The following is a 17,860-nucleotide window of genomic DNA, read 5'->3' as shown; positions in this document are numbered from 1 at the left end:
GAAGATATTTTGATGTTTAACTGGACCAGGTCATAATGAGAGTCTGTCACTGTTTATTCTGTTATGTTTCTTTGTGTTTTTTGCTCCTAAAACAATAAAGACTTTTTCTATTTTCCACAAAGACTCCATTACCTCGTCATTAACGGATCCAGACTTTTTGTCTTAATGTCGATGTTTCCAACACAACAGTCTGTCACCTTCTCCTCCTGGGTTTGTCCCTGTTTCAGAGCATGGTGTCCTGCACTGGTCAGCTCCTCCTCTTCCTCCTGAGCAGCTCCCTCCGCTCCACTACAGTGTGTCACCTTCTCCTCCTCCTCACTTTAGCATAGGGACCTCTGGTGCTAACTAACCGGTGATAAGGAGCTACGTGCCATCCCATAAGCCACTGCACCAATCCTCCCCCCCGCCCCCCTCGGCCCCGCCCTCGAGTGATTCATTGATTGACAGGTGCACATTTAATAATAGAAAAAAAAAGAAAAAAAAATATGGAATAAGATTCTGCAAAAGCCAAACTTTATAAAAGTGACAAATTACATGTTGTTGCACATGTCAGTGTGTTAAAGCAGTGGTTCCCAAAGTGGGGCTCGGGACCCCTCGGGGGGTCGTGAGGCTTTGGGTGGGGGTCCCCAGATGATTTCAGGATGAAATAAAAAGAAAAATGCTACTGTTTTTAATATATTTTCAGTGTAAAATTGTCAAATCATTTGTGAAATCCATTGAAATCTTCAAAATAAACTGATTAAATACATATTAACTTCATTTTAAAACATTTTTCTTCCCTCTAGTAGCAAAAGAGGCAATAACTTTATACAATGGGGGTCCCGAGTCGTTTACATGTCAATGTTTGGGGTCCCAGAAATAAAGAGTTTGTGAACCCCTGTGTTAAAGAGAGGCCTCAGTAAATGTCTTACTCGAAGCAGTTTGTGCTTTTGCTTTCACTTAATCGACACTTCAGCCACATGGATCATTTGCTACGGCAGCTTTATCAAACAGCTGTGGAGATAATATAGCACTAAAGGGAAATGTGAGGCTCATTTGTTTTTTTTCTCCTTAAATGTCTTTGTTTGGACACTATGTTGTTGCATATGCAGGACAGTAGGGGGCGACATGTGCTTTTGTTTGCCTGCAGTCTGCCAATAACCTTAAAGAAGAAGAACAGCAGCTGTTGGTGATGTCACTTCCCCTTCCCCTGGGTAAGGACGGTCCAACTGGGCAAAAGCTGCTGAAGCTCTAGTTCACTCTCTGCACAGATCTAACAGTCGACCCCATGAAAGGTCAAGGGTCAGGAGCTCGGGTTCGGACATAGAGGCGATAATGTGACGGTTTCAGACGCAGCCCAAGGACACATCAGTGTAGCCTTCACTGCCTTGCTCCAGCCAAAATCACCCATAATGCACCACGGCTCTCAATAACACAAGGAAGAAATAAAGGTGGTGCTGGTGTGACTTAAAGCACTTTAATTACACTTTTTAACAACAAAATACAAACTTTGACTCGTTCCATTGCTCTGCAGCCAGTGTTCATTTGACTGTTTACAAAAAAGGAAATATTTTTGTCAAGATTTGGTCAAATAATTAATTTTAGGTTTTTGTCTTTTTAGTTAAATAATAGAAAATATTATTTTTGTTCATAAAAATGTCTTTTGTTAACTTGAAATGTAAATAGGCCTGATTTGATTCAAACATTAAAGCAAATGTCAGTGTTTCCTGGAGCAAAGGACATGATTTGTTTTCATTTCATTTCATTGATATAAAAGGAACTTATATTTTTATTGTGTGTTTTCAGATCGGGTTCATCATCTCTGACTGCTTTTTATGTGTTTATTATTAGTTACTAAAATATAATTATACTGTCGCCCCCAGCCCCACAGAGTCTCCCCCTCCTCAGCAGACCCTCCCCCCTCCCCAGATGAAACATGACTTCCTTTTTTTATTCTGTGATGTCACTTCCTGTACCTCTGAAGCGTCTTCCATTTGAGGCTCTTTTTGGACCAAAGCCTTGGACTGGAAGGAAGTGAGTTTGGAGCCACCGCCTTCAACGGCAAGGCAAGGCAAGGCAAGGCAAGGCAAGGCAAGGCAAGGCAAGGCAAGGCGAGGCAAGGCAAGGCGAGGCGAGGCGAGGCGAGGCGAGGCGAGGCAAGGCAAGGCACCTCGGCTTTGGGAAACAGCCACAGATTGAGAAACGGCTCTTGTCCCACAGCAGGAAACAGCCGCCTGAGACACAGAGCTGCTGCTTCGACCACAAACGTCTGTGTGAAACTGTGGAGCCTGGACTGAGGTGAGTCTGAAGGGTTTCTCACATTAATGGGGTTTAAATAGAGCTGAGAGTCACAGATCCACAGAGTCAGAGAACAGGAAGTGAGATCGTGTTCAGGGAGAGACTCTGACACAGGTTTACAGCTGAAACAGGGAAGGGCATCTGATTCTGATTCTACTGTTTGTCTTCAGTCAAACACATTAGAATCTCTTCCTGTTACAACATGAATGAACTCGTCTGCAGAACAAAGAGAATCAGACCTTCCCGTGTGAGCAGCAGACACGGAGGTCGACAGTGAAAGAGGAAGTAAAAACCAAACCAACTGTTTATCTGATGATTTTACAGAATTATCTGCTTTTCCCACTGAATGTTTTGTAACTTTAGTGTAAATAAGTATATTTTGCACTTAAATGGTAAATGGTCTCAACTTATTTGCACTTTTCTACTTTCATTCGGCCCAAAGCGCTTTACAGTGAGGAACCACTCACCCATTCAAATATACACAGACACTGGAGGTGAGGAGGGGGAAGTGTCTTGCCCAAGGACACAACCACAGTGTGCACCTTTAGGAGTTGGGATTCGAACCCCCGACCTTCTGGTCATGACTCGCTCCAGCATCTGTGCTAAACCCGTGTGTGTGCTGCCCCCTCATGGCTGAAGTAAAGGCTGTTTTTCTGGTGGACTTTTTCCCTTTGTTTGGTTTGCCGTGTCACCACAGCCGCCCACTGAGCAGGAGGGAATTTACAAACTGTTCTTTCAGCAGGAGATTCAGATAAAGTTGTGTTTTTTTGCTGTGTTTGTCCAACAGTTTGGACCCAGAAGTTCCTCAGTTTAGAGTTTTCTGTTTCAAATTGTCGTGACTTTCTCCGTTTCCAAACCTTTTAATAACGACTTTCACTCCATCTGACTCGTCCTTTTGTTATGTCTGATCTTCAGAGCTCTTTCCGACATGGCGTCCAGACTGGAGCAGGACCTGAGCTGTCCCATCTGCTGTGAGCTCTTCAGAGATCCTGTGGTTCTGACCTGCAGCCACAGCTTCTGTAAGGTCTGTTTGGAGAACTGGTGGGAGGACAAACCACTGAAGACCTGTCCAGTCTGTAAGAGAAGGTCCTCGAAGCGTCATCCACCAACAAACCTGGCCCTAAAGAACCTGGTGGAGACGTTCACAGAGGAGAAAGGGCAGACTGCTCCAGCTGCAGAGCAAACATCTCCATCTCCACAGCAGCCCGAGTGCAGCCTTCACTCTGAGAAGCTGCGGCTCTTCTGTCTGGACCATCAGGAGCTGATCTGTCTGGTCTGTAGAGACTCCAGGACTCACAAAGACCACAGGTTCAGACCCATCGAGGAGGCAGCCTCAGACCTGAGAGAGCAGCTGAGGAGAAACATCAAACCTCTACAGGACAAACTGAAGGTAAGAGACCTCCTCCTCCTGTTCCAGTCAGAAGAACGTGTCCACAGAGCTCAGAGGAACATCAACATGTCCTGCTACAGAAAGGGAAGTCTGACTCTAAATAACTCTGATGTTTCTCCTCAGGTCCTGGATGAGAGCAGAGCACAGTTTGATGAAGCAGCGGCTCATATCTCACTCCAGACCAAACAAACACAGACACAGATCAGAGCGGAGTTTGAGAAACTGCACCAGTTTCTGAGGGACGAGGAAGAGTCCAGGATGAAGGCTCTGAGGAAGGAAGAGGAGCAGAAGATCCAGAACATGAAGGACAAGATGGCCGCCCTGAGCAGAGACATGGAGGCTCTGTCCAAGACCATCTCAGAGACAGAGGAGCAGCTGAGAGCAGCAGACGCCTCCTTCCTGCTCCAGTACAAGACTGCAGAGGAGAGGCTGCAGCGCTGCCCCCTGGTGGAGGAGCCAAAGATAAAACGATCAGATCTGATAGACCAGGCCAAACATCTGGGAAACCTGGGCTTCAACATCTGGATGAACATGAAGAAACTGGTGCAGTTCTTCCCTGTGGTTCTGGATCCAAACACTGCAGGCTCTGATCTCATTCTGTCTGAAGATCTGACCTCAGGGAGAAAAGGAGAGAAGCAGAAGGTCCCAGAAAACTCGAGGAGATGTACTGATTGCTCTGTAGTTGGATCAGAAAGTTTTGTCTCTGGGACTCACAGCTGGGAAGTGGAGGTCGGGGGTAAGAGCTGGGTTGTTGGTGTGAGTGGACGTGTTCAGAGAGGAGCGAACACTGAGGTCGGAGGATCTTGGTACATACGTTTCACTGATGGTGAATATTCAGCCTTTTCTGCCCCAGGCAAAGTTAAACGTCTCTCAGTGAAGAACCTGCAGAGAGTTCGAGTGAAGCTGGACTTTGACACAAACACATTGACCTTCACTGACCCCGACACAAACACAGACCTTCACACAGACACAGACTCTTTCACTGAGATCTTTCCATATTTACTCACATCTGATGCTCCTCTGAAGATCTCACCAAAGAGCATCACAGTAACAGTGTAGAACCTACAGCTCCATGTTACTGTCCTCTCTCTTTAATCAAGTTCCTGATGAAAAACAGTCAGAGCTCAAATTGCCTCCACTAAATTGAAAATAAAAATACCTTAAAAAATGGTAAAATCCTTCGATGTTCGTGTGAAACTAACTGGTCGAGTTACAAATACCAGTTAGTTTGGTTCGGGCTGCGGCTCAACATCCAGATCTGGAGAATCTTCGAGAATCCGATCCAAAACCCTGACCTGGAAATAGGTCAGAAAATATCTTTAACTATGTTCTATATTGACCATAGTTACAAGTAAAGCTTTTAGAATTATTCAAAATATCTTAACCCCTTAACTCCCACCTGAACCGAGCACGTTTTCTCCAGTTTGGCTTTACCCCAATCCAAAAGCTTCTGGAAAAAAGCTGTGGAAATAGAGACAGAACTGAGAAGGAAACAATGGTGGAAATGTGACAAAAAAGTGAGAAAACATTGATAAAAAGTGACAAAAAATTTACGAAAAAATGACAAAAATATGACAAAAAATTGATAAAAAATTTGACAAAAAAATGACAAAAAAGTTACAAAAATGAGTTGAATACCCAACAAAAAAATGATGTAAACGTGAGGAAAAAGATCCTCTCGGTTCAGGCGGGAGTTAAGAGGTTAAGTTGTACAATATTATAATTCAAATACTACTAAATAAAAATAAACCAATTTACATTAGTTTACATTCAGTCACAAACAAATTCTCAAAAGTGTATAACAAGTTCACTTATTTTAAAAAATAACACTTCTTTGCTTTAATAAAAATAAACATTTCTTACATTTTAAATAACATGAAAACCTTCAAAAAACAGGCAAAGTTCAGGTACCAGCACTTGACATTAACCCTCCTCATTTTCACAGTGGCTAAGCCACATTAGCACCACCAGGGTCAAAATTAGCATGTGCTAAATCCACAATTTTGCAAAGAAAACTGAATTTTACAACCTTACACGAATGACTTGGAATAAACCTTCAAATAGTCTTTCGTATCAAATGAATTGGGACCCTGGATTATCGTTTTTACCTCTGAAAAGTGCATTTTCGTAGTGAAAAAGCTAGCGGAGATACCACTCGGAGGTTAGCATCCGGAGATTAGCATGCTAACTAGCCCCCACACAATGAATGTCACTCACCAGGCTACACCACACTGGGACACAGGGTTTCCCAGCGCGCGTGGGTTCACAGCCTTTGGGACTCTCAGTATCTTACATTTAATAAAAAGAATTGTCATTAATCTGTATATTGCAATGTTTTGTTTTGTTTGAGTTGTTTTTTTCTTACCTATCACCGTGTATTTCCACCAAAAAGGCGGCTACTGACACGTTAGCTTCTCTGGAGCAGCTACAGGTCTCTCTCGGTCTGCGTCTCTGGCATGAGCACGTACAGGTCACGTACAGGTCACGTACAGGTCACGCAGAGGTCAGAGGTCGGGAGAGGAGACCTGAGTAAACTTGAGGTTTTTGATTTTTAACAATATTCATCCATTTATATTTATATACTTTTTATTCAATATTTATTCTTATTATGAAATTAGGGGATTCTAATCAGAGTAATATCAATATTCATATTTTTAATCACGGTTTTTAAAGTCACACTGCAGAACATTTTGGACGATACTGTTGCCATCAGTACAAAACATTTCCTAATGACCAGCTCGACAGAAAATGCTGTTACTGCAGTGGGTCATCAAAGTGTAGCGACAACTGTCTCACCTTTGGTCGCTTCCGGGTGCCGGTGTAGCGATTTCAAACTACCCCCCCATTCACCTTACCCCCCGGTACTTTGAAATTGATTTCAGACTACCGGGGGGTAACTTGAAATCGATTTCAAATTACCCCCAGGGGTAACCTGAAACTGATTTCAAGTTACCCCCCCTGATTTCAGATTACCCCCGCCGCAATATGTATTGTTTGTTTGGCACGGCTGTGTTAAATAGAAAATGCCCGGATGTTAATTGCTAATAATAGCTACAACTCTCGTAAATTTTCATCTGATAAGGTTAGCTTTAGTTCGTAAACTCCACTATCCTTAAGTGTAGGGCTACGGTAAGGTTAGCTTTAGTTCGTAAACTCCACTATCCTTAAGGCTAGGGCTAAGGTAAGGTTAGCTTTAGTTCGCAAACTCCACTATCCTTAAGGTTAGGGCTAAGGTAAGGTTAGCTTTAGTTCGTAAACTCCACTATCCTTAAGTTTAGGGCTAAGGTAAGGTTAGCTTTAGTTCGTAAACTCCACTATCCTTAAGTTTAGGGCTAAGGTAAGGTTAGCTTTAGTTCGCAAACTCCACTATCCTTAAGTTTAGGGCTAAGGTAAGGTTAGCTTTAGTTCGCAAACTCCACTATCCTTAAGGTTAGGGCTAAGGTAAGGTTAGCTTTAGTTCGTAAACTCCACTATCCTTAAGTTTAGGGCTAAGGTAAGGTTAGCTTTAGTTCGTAAACTCCACTATCCTTAAGTTTAGGGCTAAGGTAAGGTTAGCTTTAGTTCGTAAACTCCACTATCCTTAAGTTTAGGGCTAAGGTAAGGTTAGCTTTAGTTCGTAAACTCCACTATCCTTAAGTTTAGGGCTACGGTAAGGTTAGCTTTAGTTCGTAAACTCCACTATCCTTAAGTTTAGGGCTACGGTAAGGTTAGCTTTAGTTCGTAAACTCCACTATCCTTAAGTTTAGGGCTACGGTAAGGTTAGCTTTAGTTCGTAAACTCCACAATCCTTAGGTTTAGGGCTAAGGTAAGGTTAGCTTTAGTTCGTAAACTCCACTATCCTTAAGTTTAGGGCTAAGGTAAGGTTAGCTTTAGTTCGTAAACTCCACTATCCTTAAGGTTAGGGCTAAGGTAAGGTTAGCTTTAGTTCGTAAACTCCACTATCCTTAAGTTTAGGGCTAAGGTAAGGTTAGCTTTAGTTCGTAAACTCCACTATCCTTAAGGTTAGGGCTAAGGTAAGGTTAGCTTTAGTTCGTTAACTCCACTATCCTTAAGGTTAGGGCTACGGTAAGGTTAGCTTTAGTTCGTAAACTCCACAATCCTTAAGGTTACGGCTCCAACTGCGGTTCCTGTAAGGTATTTTATGGATGAAGAAAGCAGTTGAGAGGGGGGTAGTCTGAAATCAGGGGGGGGTAGCTTGAAATCGCGTTCATCTTACCCCCGGGGGTAACTTGAAACTAAATTCAAAGTACCGGGGGGGTAGCCTGAAATGGGGGGTAGTTTAAAATCTTTACACCGGGGGATCCAGGTATAACGCGCTTGATCCACGATGTCCAGACTCACTTTCATGTTTTGGAGGCAGCGGCCATGGATTGAGGTGCGTGACGGCCCAAGATGATGGTTTTAAGAACAAATATTTGGCGGATTGGACATGGATATTGCAATGTGGTAGAGGTAGTCTAAAGGCCCTAATGGCAAGCGGTAAAAACTGTGCGACCTCCCGTCACCCAAACACCCCATCCACTGGCACCTGGGTATCCGTATAGACTTGCCTCCATCCTGCCCCTAAGTGGTAGAATGCAGGTCAACTACGTCTAATGTAAACAAACGCTTGCAGGCTAGATGAACCATAATGGCTCCTGCACTCCGGCCCCAATCGTGTAGACAGCACAATTCCCCAAGCATCAAACAGGAGTCCATTAAGTTGTGGTTGTTTTTATTTTAATTTTCTTCACCCCTTTGTTTTCCTTTTTTATTTACTTCCCTTTTTTCCCCCTTGTGCCACTTTTCACTTTTCTATTTTTTGAAAAATAACAGAATCTTGTATCATTTTGCTTTCACTTCACAGTTGTCTGTTACTTGTCTGTGAAAGTTCAGTAAGAAAATCAAAATGAAATCTTTATGTTTAGGGTTGTAAACATGACAAAATGAGCAAAAGTTCAACGTGTATGAATACTTTCGAGAGGCTCTGTATCTGTGTGTTGAGAGATGTGGGAATCCTCGTTGTCACTATGTATGTGTCACTTGTTTGTGACTCTTGGGCTGTAGAGGTCGGCCCGATGGGAAGTGGATTTATGACCCATAGGGATGGGTCGAGATGGCGGAGGTTGGCCCAGCACCACCAGGACCATCCATGAGCTTCACTGAAAAACTGTTTTTTTAATAACTCAGAAATACAATAATGTAGTTACTGTAATGGAACATACTGTAGTTGTGTCCAAAGTTATTTCCAACTTCCCAAAAATCCTCATTCCACAACTTTCACTGTCACAATAAAGCAACAACTTACCTGCTATTGAGCTTTGACCTGAGAATTAGAGAAACAATATCAGTGTCTTTATGACTGCTCTGAAACCAACTACAACATATAGAAACTTGAATAAACAGCATTAAAACAGGATGAGTTGAATCAGGACCTGTGTCTTTAAAAACCTCCGTCAGAAGTTAATGAGAGTCTTTGCACACGCCTCGTCCCAAACCAGGAAACCCGGATCAGACACAAACGTCTGAGTGAAACCTGGAGCCTGGACTGAGGTGAGTCTGAAGGGTTTCTCACATTAAACAATCGTCTCTCAGCTGTTCAGAGCCGGACTGATGACGGCTGTGACCGGAGGATCCTTGTTCTAAATACAAAAGTTGTTACTGTGTCATGTGTGGATTCCTGCGCCGTTATTATTCCCTTCGGGACAATTATTAACTTGAACCTTGAATGAAACATAAAACCTGTGGAAATCGTGATATTTCCAAAGAGAAATCCAAGAAAATACAGAAAAACTCAAATATTCTGAACGACATTTGCTTCAACGATCAAAAAGAAGAATTTGCCACTTAAAGATTTACTCACAGTGGAAAAAGTAACAATTATTTTTACAGAAACTTCATTATATTTTTACTTAAGTAGAAGTAAAAAGTACTGTTTGATAAAACTACTTCAAGAAGTACAAGTTCTTCAAAACGTTACTAAAGTACATGTACTCTCCGTTTCCAAACCTTTTAATAACGACTTTCACTCCATCTGACTCGTCCTTTTGTTATGTCTGATCTTCAGAGCTCTTTCCGACATGGCGTCCAGACTGGAGCAGGACCTGAGCTGTCCCATCTGCTGTGAGCTCTTCAGAGATCCTGTTCTTCTGACCTGCAGCCACAGCTTCTGTAAGGTCTGTTTGGAGAACTGGTGGGAGGACAAAGTACTGAAGACCTGTCCAGTCTGTAAGAGAAGGTCCTCCAGGGATAATCCTCCAAAGAACCTGGCCCTAAAGAACCTGGTGGAGACGTTCACAGAGGAGAAAGGGCAGACTGCTCCAGCTGCAGAGCAAACATCTCCATCTCCACAGCAGCCCGAGTGCAGCCTTCACTCTGAGAAGCTGCGGCTCTTCTGTCTGGACCATCAGGAGCTGATCTGTCTGGTCTGTAGAGACTCCAGGACTCACAAAGACCACAGGTTCAGTCCCATCGAGGAGGCAGCCTCAGACCTGAGAGAGCAGCTGAGGAGAAACATCAAACCTCTACAGGACAAACTGAAGGTAAGAGACCTCCTCCTCCTGTTCCAGTCAGAAGAACGTGTCCACAGAGCTCAGAGGAACATCAACATGTCCTGCTACAGAAAGGGAAGTCTGACTCTAAATAACTCTGATGTTTCTCCTCAGGTCCTGGATGAGAGCAGAGCACAGTTTGATGAAGCAGCGGCTCATATCTCACTCCAGACCAAACAAACACAGACACAGATCAGAGCGGAGTTTGAGAAACTGCACCAGTTTCTGAGGGACGAGGAAGAGTCCAGGATGAAGGCTCTGAGGAAGGAAGAGGAGCAGAAGACCCAGAACATGAAGGACAAGATGGCCGCCCTGAGCAGAGACATGGAGGCTCTGTCCAAGACCATCTCAGAGACAGAGGAGCAGCTGAGAGCAGCAGACGCCTCCTTCCTGCTCCAGTACAAGACTGCAGAGGAGAGGCTGCAGCGCTGCCCCCTGGTGGAGGAGCCACAGATAAAACAATCAGATCTGATAGACCAGGCCAAACATTTGGGAAACCTGGGCTTCAACATCTGGATGAACATGAAGAAACTGGTGCAGTTCTTCCCTGTGGTTCTGGATCCAAACACTGCAGGCTCTGATCTCATTCTGTCTGAAGATCTGACCTCAGTGAGAAAAGGAAAGAAGCAGAAGGTCCCAGAGAACTTAGGGAGACTTAAAGATGGCTTAGTACGTGGATCAGAAAGGTTTGTCTCTGGGACTCACAGCTGGGAAGTGGAGGTCGGGGGTCAGGTCTGGGATGTGGGTGTGATTGGACGTGTTCAGAGAGGAGCGAACACTGAGGTTAGATCTTGGTTCATATGCTTCACTTATGGTGAATATTCAGCTGTTTCTCCCCCAGACCCAGTTAAAAGTCTCTCGGTGAAGAACCTGCAGAGAGTTCGAGTGAAGCTGGACTTTGACACAAACACATTGACCTTCACTGACCCCGACACAAACACAGACCTTCACACAGTCACAGACTCTTTCACTAAGATCTTTCCATTTTTAAACACACGTGACGCTCCTCTGAAGATCTCACCAAAGAGTGTAGAACCTACAGCTCCATGTTACTGTCCTCTCTCTTTAATCAAGTTCCTGATGAAAAACAGTCAGAGCTCAAATTGCCTCCACTAAAACTCTGTTCCTCCCGAGTCGTGTCACTGTCGATCTGTTTTGATTTAAATCTACACTTTATCAACATGAAGATATTTTGATGTTTAACTGGACCAGGTCATAATGAGAGTCTGTCACTGTTTATTCTGTTATGTTTCTTTGTGTTTTTGCTCCTAAAACAATAAAGACTTTTTCTATTTTCCACAAAGACTCCATTACCTCGTCATTAACGGATCCAGACTTTTTGTCTTAATGTCGATGTTTCTCACACAACAGTCTGTCACCTTCTCCTCGTGGGTTTGTCCCTGTTTCAGAGCGTGGTGTCCTGCACTGGTCAGCTCCTCCTCTTCCTCCTGAGCAGCTCCCTCCGCTCCACAACAGTCTGTCACCTTCTCCTCCTGGTTTGTCCCATCCTTGTTTCCTGTTGCTCCTCTTGTGGCGCCTCCTCTGTACTGCAGCTGTGGGGCCTCTCGGTGCCTCTTCAGTGTCTCAGAAGAACAAACGTGTCTCAAATGGGTTTAGCTGGTGAAGTGGGCGTGGTCAGGCATCGACATCATCACTCGCCGCCCAAGTGCTGTTCCAATGTTCAAGTCATCGAGCATGTGTCCGCCCTTTGCTAGCATGTGGCTAATGCACAAAGGCCCGTCCGAAACGAGCAGATTGGTCAGAGCTCTTACGCCAAACCCGATGTGCGTCAGCGTCCGCCATGACAAGAAGCGTCCGAATAAGTCCGTCAGTTAGGAAGGAGTTAGGGGGAGGAGCCTCAATGCTAACTACCATAGCCACTTTAGCATAGAGGCCTCTGATGCTAACTATCATAGCCACTTTAGTATAGGGACCTCTGATGCTAACTATCATAGCCACTTTAGCATAGGGACCTCTGTTGCTAACTATCACAGCCACTTTAGCATATGGACCTCTGGTGCTAACTATCATAGCCACTTTAGCATAGGGACCTCTGATGCTAACTATCATAGCCACTTTAGCATAGGGACCTCTGATGCTAACTATCATAGCCACTTTAGCATATGGACATCTGATGCTAACTATCATAGCCACTTTAGCATAGGGACCTCTGGTGCTAACTATCACAGCCACTTTAGCATAGGGACCTCTGGTGCTAACTATCACAGCCACTTTAGCATAGGGACCTCTGGTGCTAACTATCATAGCCACTTTAGCATAGGGACCTCTGGTGCTAACTATCATAGCCACTTTATTATAGGGAGCTCTAATGCTAACTATCATAGCCACTTTAGCATAGGGGCCTCTGATGCTAACTATCATAGCCACTTTAGCATAGGGGCTTCGGATGCTAACTATCAAAGCCACTTTAGCATAGGGACCTCTGATGCTAACTATCATAGCCACTTTAGCATATGGACATCTGATGCTAACTATCATAGCCACTTTAGCATAGGGACCTCTGATGCTAACTATCATAGCCACTTTAGCATAGGGGTCTCTGATGCTAACTATCATAGCCACTTTAGCATAGGGGCCTCTGATGCTAACTATCATAGCCACTTTAGCATAGGGGCTTCGGATGCTAACTATCAAAGCCACTTTAGCATAGGGACCTCTGATGCTAACTAACCGGTGATTAGGAGCTACGTGCCATCCCATAAGCCACTGCACCAATCCCCCCACCCCCCCGATTCATTGATTGACAGGTGCACATTTAATAATAATTAAAAAAATATGGAATAAGATTCTGCAAAAGCCAAACTTTATAAAAGTGACAAATTACATGTTGTCGTCACATGTCAGTGTGTTAAAGCAGTGGATCCCAAAGTGGGGCTCGGGACCCCTCGGGGGGTCGTGAGGCTTTGGGTGGGGGTCCCCAGATGATTTCAGGATGAAAAAAAAAGAAAAATGCTACTGTTTTTAATATATTTTGAGTGTAAAATTGTCAAATCATTTGTGAAATCCATTGAAATCTTCAAAATAAACTGATTAAATACATATTAACTTCTTTTTAAAACATTTTTCTTCCCTCTAGTAGCAAAAGAGGCAATAACTTTATACAATGGGGGTCCCGAGTCGTTTACAAGTCAATGTTTGGGGTCCCAGAATAAAAAAGTTTGGGAACCCCTGTGTTAAAGAGAGGCCTCAGTAAATGTCTTACTCAAAGCAGTTTGTGCTTTTGCTTTCACTTAATCGACACTTCAGCCACATGGATCATTTGCTACGGCAGCTTTATCAAACAGCTGTGGAGATAATATAGCACTAAAGGGAAATGTGAGGCTCATTTGTTGTTTTTTTTCTCCTTAAATGTCTTTTTTTGGACACTATGTTGTTGCATATGCAGGACAGTAGGGGGCGACATGTGCTTTGGTTTGCCTGCAGTCTGCCAATAACCTTAAAGAAGAAGAACAGCAGCTGTTGGTGATGTCACTTCCCCTTCCCCTGGGTAAGGACGGTCCAACTGGGCAAAAGCTGCTGAAGCTCTAGTTCACTCTCTGCACAGATCTAACAGTCGACCCCATGAAAGGTCAAGGGTCAGGAGCTCGGGTTCGGACATAGAGGCGATAATGTGACGGTTTCAGACGCAGCCCAAGGACACATCAGTGTAGCCTTCACTGCCTTGCTCCAGCCAAAATCACCCATAATGCACCACGGCTCTCAATAACACAAGGAAGAAATAAAGGTGGTGCTGGTGTGACTTAAAGCACTTTAATTACACTTTTTAACAACAAAATACAAACTTTGACTCGTTCCATTGCTCTGCAGCCAGTGTTCATTTGACTGTTTACAAAAAAGGAAATATTTTTGTCAAGATTTGGTCAAATAATTAATTTTAGGTTTTTGTCTTTTTAGTTAAATAATAGAAAATATTATTTTTGTTCATAAAAATGTCTTTTGTTAACTTGAAATGTAAATAGGCCTGATTTGATTCAAACATTAAAGCAAATGTCAGTGTTTCCTGGAGCAAAGGACATGATTTGTTTTCATTTCATTTCATTGATATAAAAGGAACTTATATTTTTATTGTGTGTTTTCAGATCGGGTTCATCATCTCTGACTGCTTTTTATGTGTTTATTATTAGTTACTAAAATATAATTATACTGTCGCCCCCAGCCCCACAGAGTCTCCCCCTCCTCAGCAGACCCTCCCCCCTCCCCAGATGAAACATGACTTCCTTTTTTTATTCTGTGATGTCACTTCCTGTACCTCTGAAGCGTCTTCCATTTGAGGCTCTTTTTGGACCAAAGCCTTGGACTGGAAGGAAGTGAGTTTGGAGCCACCGCCTTCAACGGCAAGGCAAGGCGAGGCGAGGCGAGGCGAGGCGAGGCGAGGCGAGGCAAGGCAAGGCAAGGCAAGGCAAGGCAAGGCAAGGCACCTCGGCTTTGGGAAACAGCCACAGATTGAGAAACGGCTCTTGTCCCACAGCAGGAAACAGCCGCCTGAGACACAGAGCTGCTGCTTCGACCACAAACGTCTGTGTGAAACTGTGGAGCCTGGACTGAGGTGAGTCTGAAGGGTTTCTCACATTAATGGGGTTTAAATAGAGCTGAGAGTCACAGATCCACAGAGTCAGAGAACAGGAAGTGAGATCGTGTTCAGGGAGAGACTCTGACACAGGTTTACAGCTGAAACAGGGAAGGGCATCTGATTCTGATTCTACTGTTTGTCTTCAGTCAAACACATTAGAATCTCTTCCTGTTCCAACATGAATGAACTCGTCTGCAGAACAAAGAGAATCAGACCTTCCCGTGTGAGCAGCAGACACGGAGGTCGACAGTGAAAGAGGAAGTAAAAACCAAACCAACTGTTTATCTGAGGATTTTACAGAATTATCTGCTTTTCCCACTGAATGTTTTGTAACTTTAGTGTAAATAAGTATATTTTGCTCTTAAATGGTAAATGGTCTCAACTTATATGCACTTTTCTACTTTCATTCGGCCCAAAGCGCTTTACAGTGAGGAACCACTCACCCATTCAAATATACACAGACACTGGAGGTGAGGAGGGGGAAGTGTCTTGCCCAAGGACACAACCACAGTGTGCACCTTCAGGAGTTGGGATTCGAACCCCCGACCTTCTGGTCATGACTCGCTCCAGCATCTGTGCTAAACCCGTGTGTGTGCTGCCCCCTCATGGCTGAAGTAAAGGCTGTTTTTCTGGTGGACTTTTTCCCTTTGTTTGGTTTGCCGTGTCACCACAGCCGCCCACTGAGCAGGAGGGAATTTACAAACTGTTCTTTCAGCAGGAGATTCACATAAAGTTGTGTTTTTATGCTGAGTTTGTCCAACAGTTTGGACCCAGAAGTTCCTCAGTTTAGAGTTTTCTCTTTCAAATTGTCGTGACTTTCTCCGTTTCCAAACCTTTTAATAACGACTTTCACTCCATCTGACTCTTTTGTTATTTCTGATCTTCAGAGCTTTTTCCGACATGGCGTCCAGACTGGAGAAGGACCTGAGCTGTCCCATCTGCTGTGAGCTCTTCAGAGATCCTGTGGTTCTGACCTGCAGCCACAGCTTCTGTAAGGTCTGTTTGGAGAACTGGTGGGAGGACAAACTCCTGAAGACCTGTCCAGTCTGTAAGAGAAGGTCCTCCAGGGACAATCCTCCAAAGAACCTGGTCCTGAAGAACCTGGTGGAGACGTTCACAGAGGAGAAAGGGCAGACTGCTCCAGCTGCAGAGCAAACATCTCCATCTCCACAGCAGCCCGAGTGCAGCCTTCACTCTGAGAAGCTGCGGCTCTTCTGTCTGGACCATCAGGAGCTGATCTGTCTGGTCTGTAGAGACTCCAGGACTCACAAAGACCACAGGTTCAGACCCATCGAGGAGGCAGCCTCAGACCTGAGAGAGCAGCTGAGGAGAAACATCAAACCTCTACAGGACAAACTGAAGGTAAGAGACCTCCTCCTCCTGCTCCAGTCAGAAGAACGTGTCCACAGAGCTCAGAGGAACATCAACATGTCCTGCTACAGAAAGGGAAGTCTGGCTCTAAATAACTCTGATGTTTCTCCTCAGGTCCTGGATGAGAGCAGAGCACAGTTTGATGAAGCAGCGGCTCATATCTCACTCCAGACCAAACAAACACAGACACAGATCAGAGCGGAGTTTGAGAAACTGCACCAGTGTCTGAGGGATGAGGAAGAGTCCAGGATGAAGGCTCTGAGGGAGGAAGAGGAGCAGAAGATCCAGAACATGAAGGACAAGATGGCCGCCCTGAGCAGAGACATGGAGGCTCTGTCCAAGACCATCTCAGAGACAGAGGAGCAGCTGAGAGCAGCAGACGCCTCCTTCCTGCTCCAGTACAAGACTGCAGAGGAGAGGCTGCAGCGCTGCCTCCTGGTGGAGGAGCCACAGATAAAACGATCAGATCTGACAGACCAGGCCAAACATCTGGGAAACCTGGGCTTCAACATCTGGATAAACATGAAGAAACTGGTGCAGTTCTTCCCTGTGGTTCTGGATCCAAACACTGCAGCCCCTGATCTCATTCTGTCTGAAGATCTGACCTCAGTGAGAAAAGGAAAGAAGCAGAAGGTCCCAGAGAACTCAGAAAGACTTAGTGATGGCTTTGTACGTGGATCAGAAAGTTTTGTCTCTGGGACTCACAGCTGGGAAGTGGAGGTCGGGGCGAGTGAGGACTGTTATGTGGGTGTGATTGGACATGTTCAGAGAGGAGCGGACACTGAGGTTGGAGGATCTTGGTTCATACAATTCACTGATGGTGAATACATTGCTGTTTCTACCAGAGCCCCAGTCCCAGATAAACCTCTCTCAGTGAAGAACCTGCAGAGAGTCCTAGTGAAGCTGGACTTTGACACAAACACATTGACCTTCACTGACCCCGACACAAACACAGACCTTTACACAGTCACAGACTCTTTCACTGAGATCGTTCCATTTTTATACACATCTGATGCTCCTCTGAAGATCTCACCAAAGAGCATCACAGTCACAGTGTAGAACCTACAGCTCCATGTTACTGTCCTCTCTCTTTAATCAAGTTCCTGATGAAAAACAGAGCTCAAATTGCCTCCACTAAAACTCTGTTCCTCCCGAGTCGTGTCACTGTCGATCTGTTTTGATTTAAATCTACACTTTATCAACATGAAGATATTTTGATGTTTAACTGGATCAGGTCATAATGAGAGTCTGTCACTGTTTATTCTGTTATGTTTCTTTGTGTTTTTTGCTCCTAAAACAATAAAGACTTTTTCTATTTTCCACAAAGACTCTGTAACGCTTAATTAATATGTAATAAGGTTAGGACTTGTGTTGCAACGGACGGAAAATGACTGAACAGAAAAAACGTTATTGGAGCTTGGGGGAAATGATGAACACGATGCACAGAAATACGATTTAAAGCGAAGTATATTCAAGCAAAAAAAAAAAATAGTAACACACAGTAACATATGAATAAATATAAATAAGGCCTTGTTTAGAGTGCACAACAACGACAATAAGGGAAAAAAATGTCCACAAAAAACCCTTATGACCTTGGATCAAAATAGTCTGGTTTTAGTGCTTGTTTTAGAGTTCAGTTGAAAAGTTTTTTCCCAAAACGCAATATTTAGTTTGGTTTACGATCCTTTTATCCAAAACTCA

General features: G+C 44.1%; 2 protein-coding genes across 2 annotated transcripts; both read left to right on the top strand.

Moving 5' to 3' along the window:
• Positions 1-3,205: 3,205 nt before the first annotated feature.
• On the top strand, positions 3,206-4,795 carry LOC306969175 (E3 ubiquitin-protein ligase TRIM35-like; the record flags this gene model as incomplete). Its single annotated transcript, XM_079564775.1, has 2 exons — positions 3,206-3,604; positions 3,791-4,795. The coding sequence occupies 2 exons, from the start codon at positions 3,206-3,208 to the stop codon at positions 4,724-4,726; spliced, it is 1,335 nt and encodes a 444-aa protein (XP_079420901.1). The 3' UTR covers positions 4,727-4,795.
• A 4,931-nt stretch (positions 4,796-9,726) lies between these two features.
• Positions 9,727-17,218, top strand: LOC306969174 (uncharacterized protein; the record flags this gene model as incomplete). Its single annotated transcript, XM_079564774.1, has 4 exons — positions 9,727-10,188; positions 10,312-11,194; positions 15,678-16,107; positions 16,198-17,218. 4 exons carry the CDS (start codon positions 9,727-9,729, stop codon positions 17,216-17,218), a joined length of 2,796 nt encoding a protein of 931 aa, XP_079420900.1.
• Between the last annotated feature and the right edge of the window lie 642 nt (positions 17,219-17,860).

This window comes from Gobius niger, assembly GCF_951799975.1.
Source record: "Gobius niger genome assembly, chromosome: 10".
NCBI lineage: Eukaryota > Metazoa > Chordata > Actinopteri > Gobiiformes > Gobiidae > Gobius > Gobius niger.
This window is presented reverse-complemented; position numbering and strand designations above follow the sequence as displayed.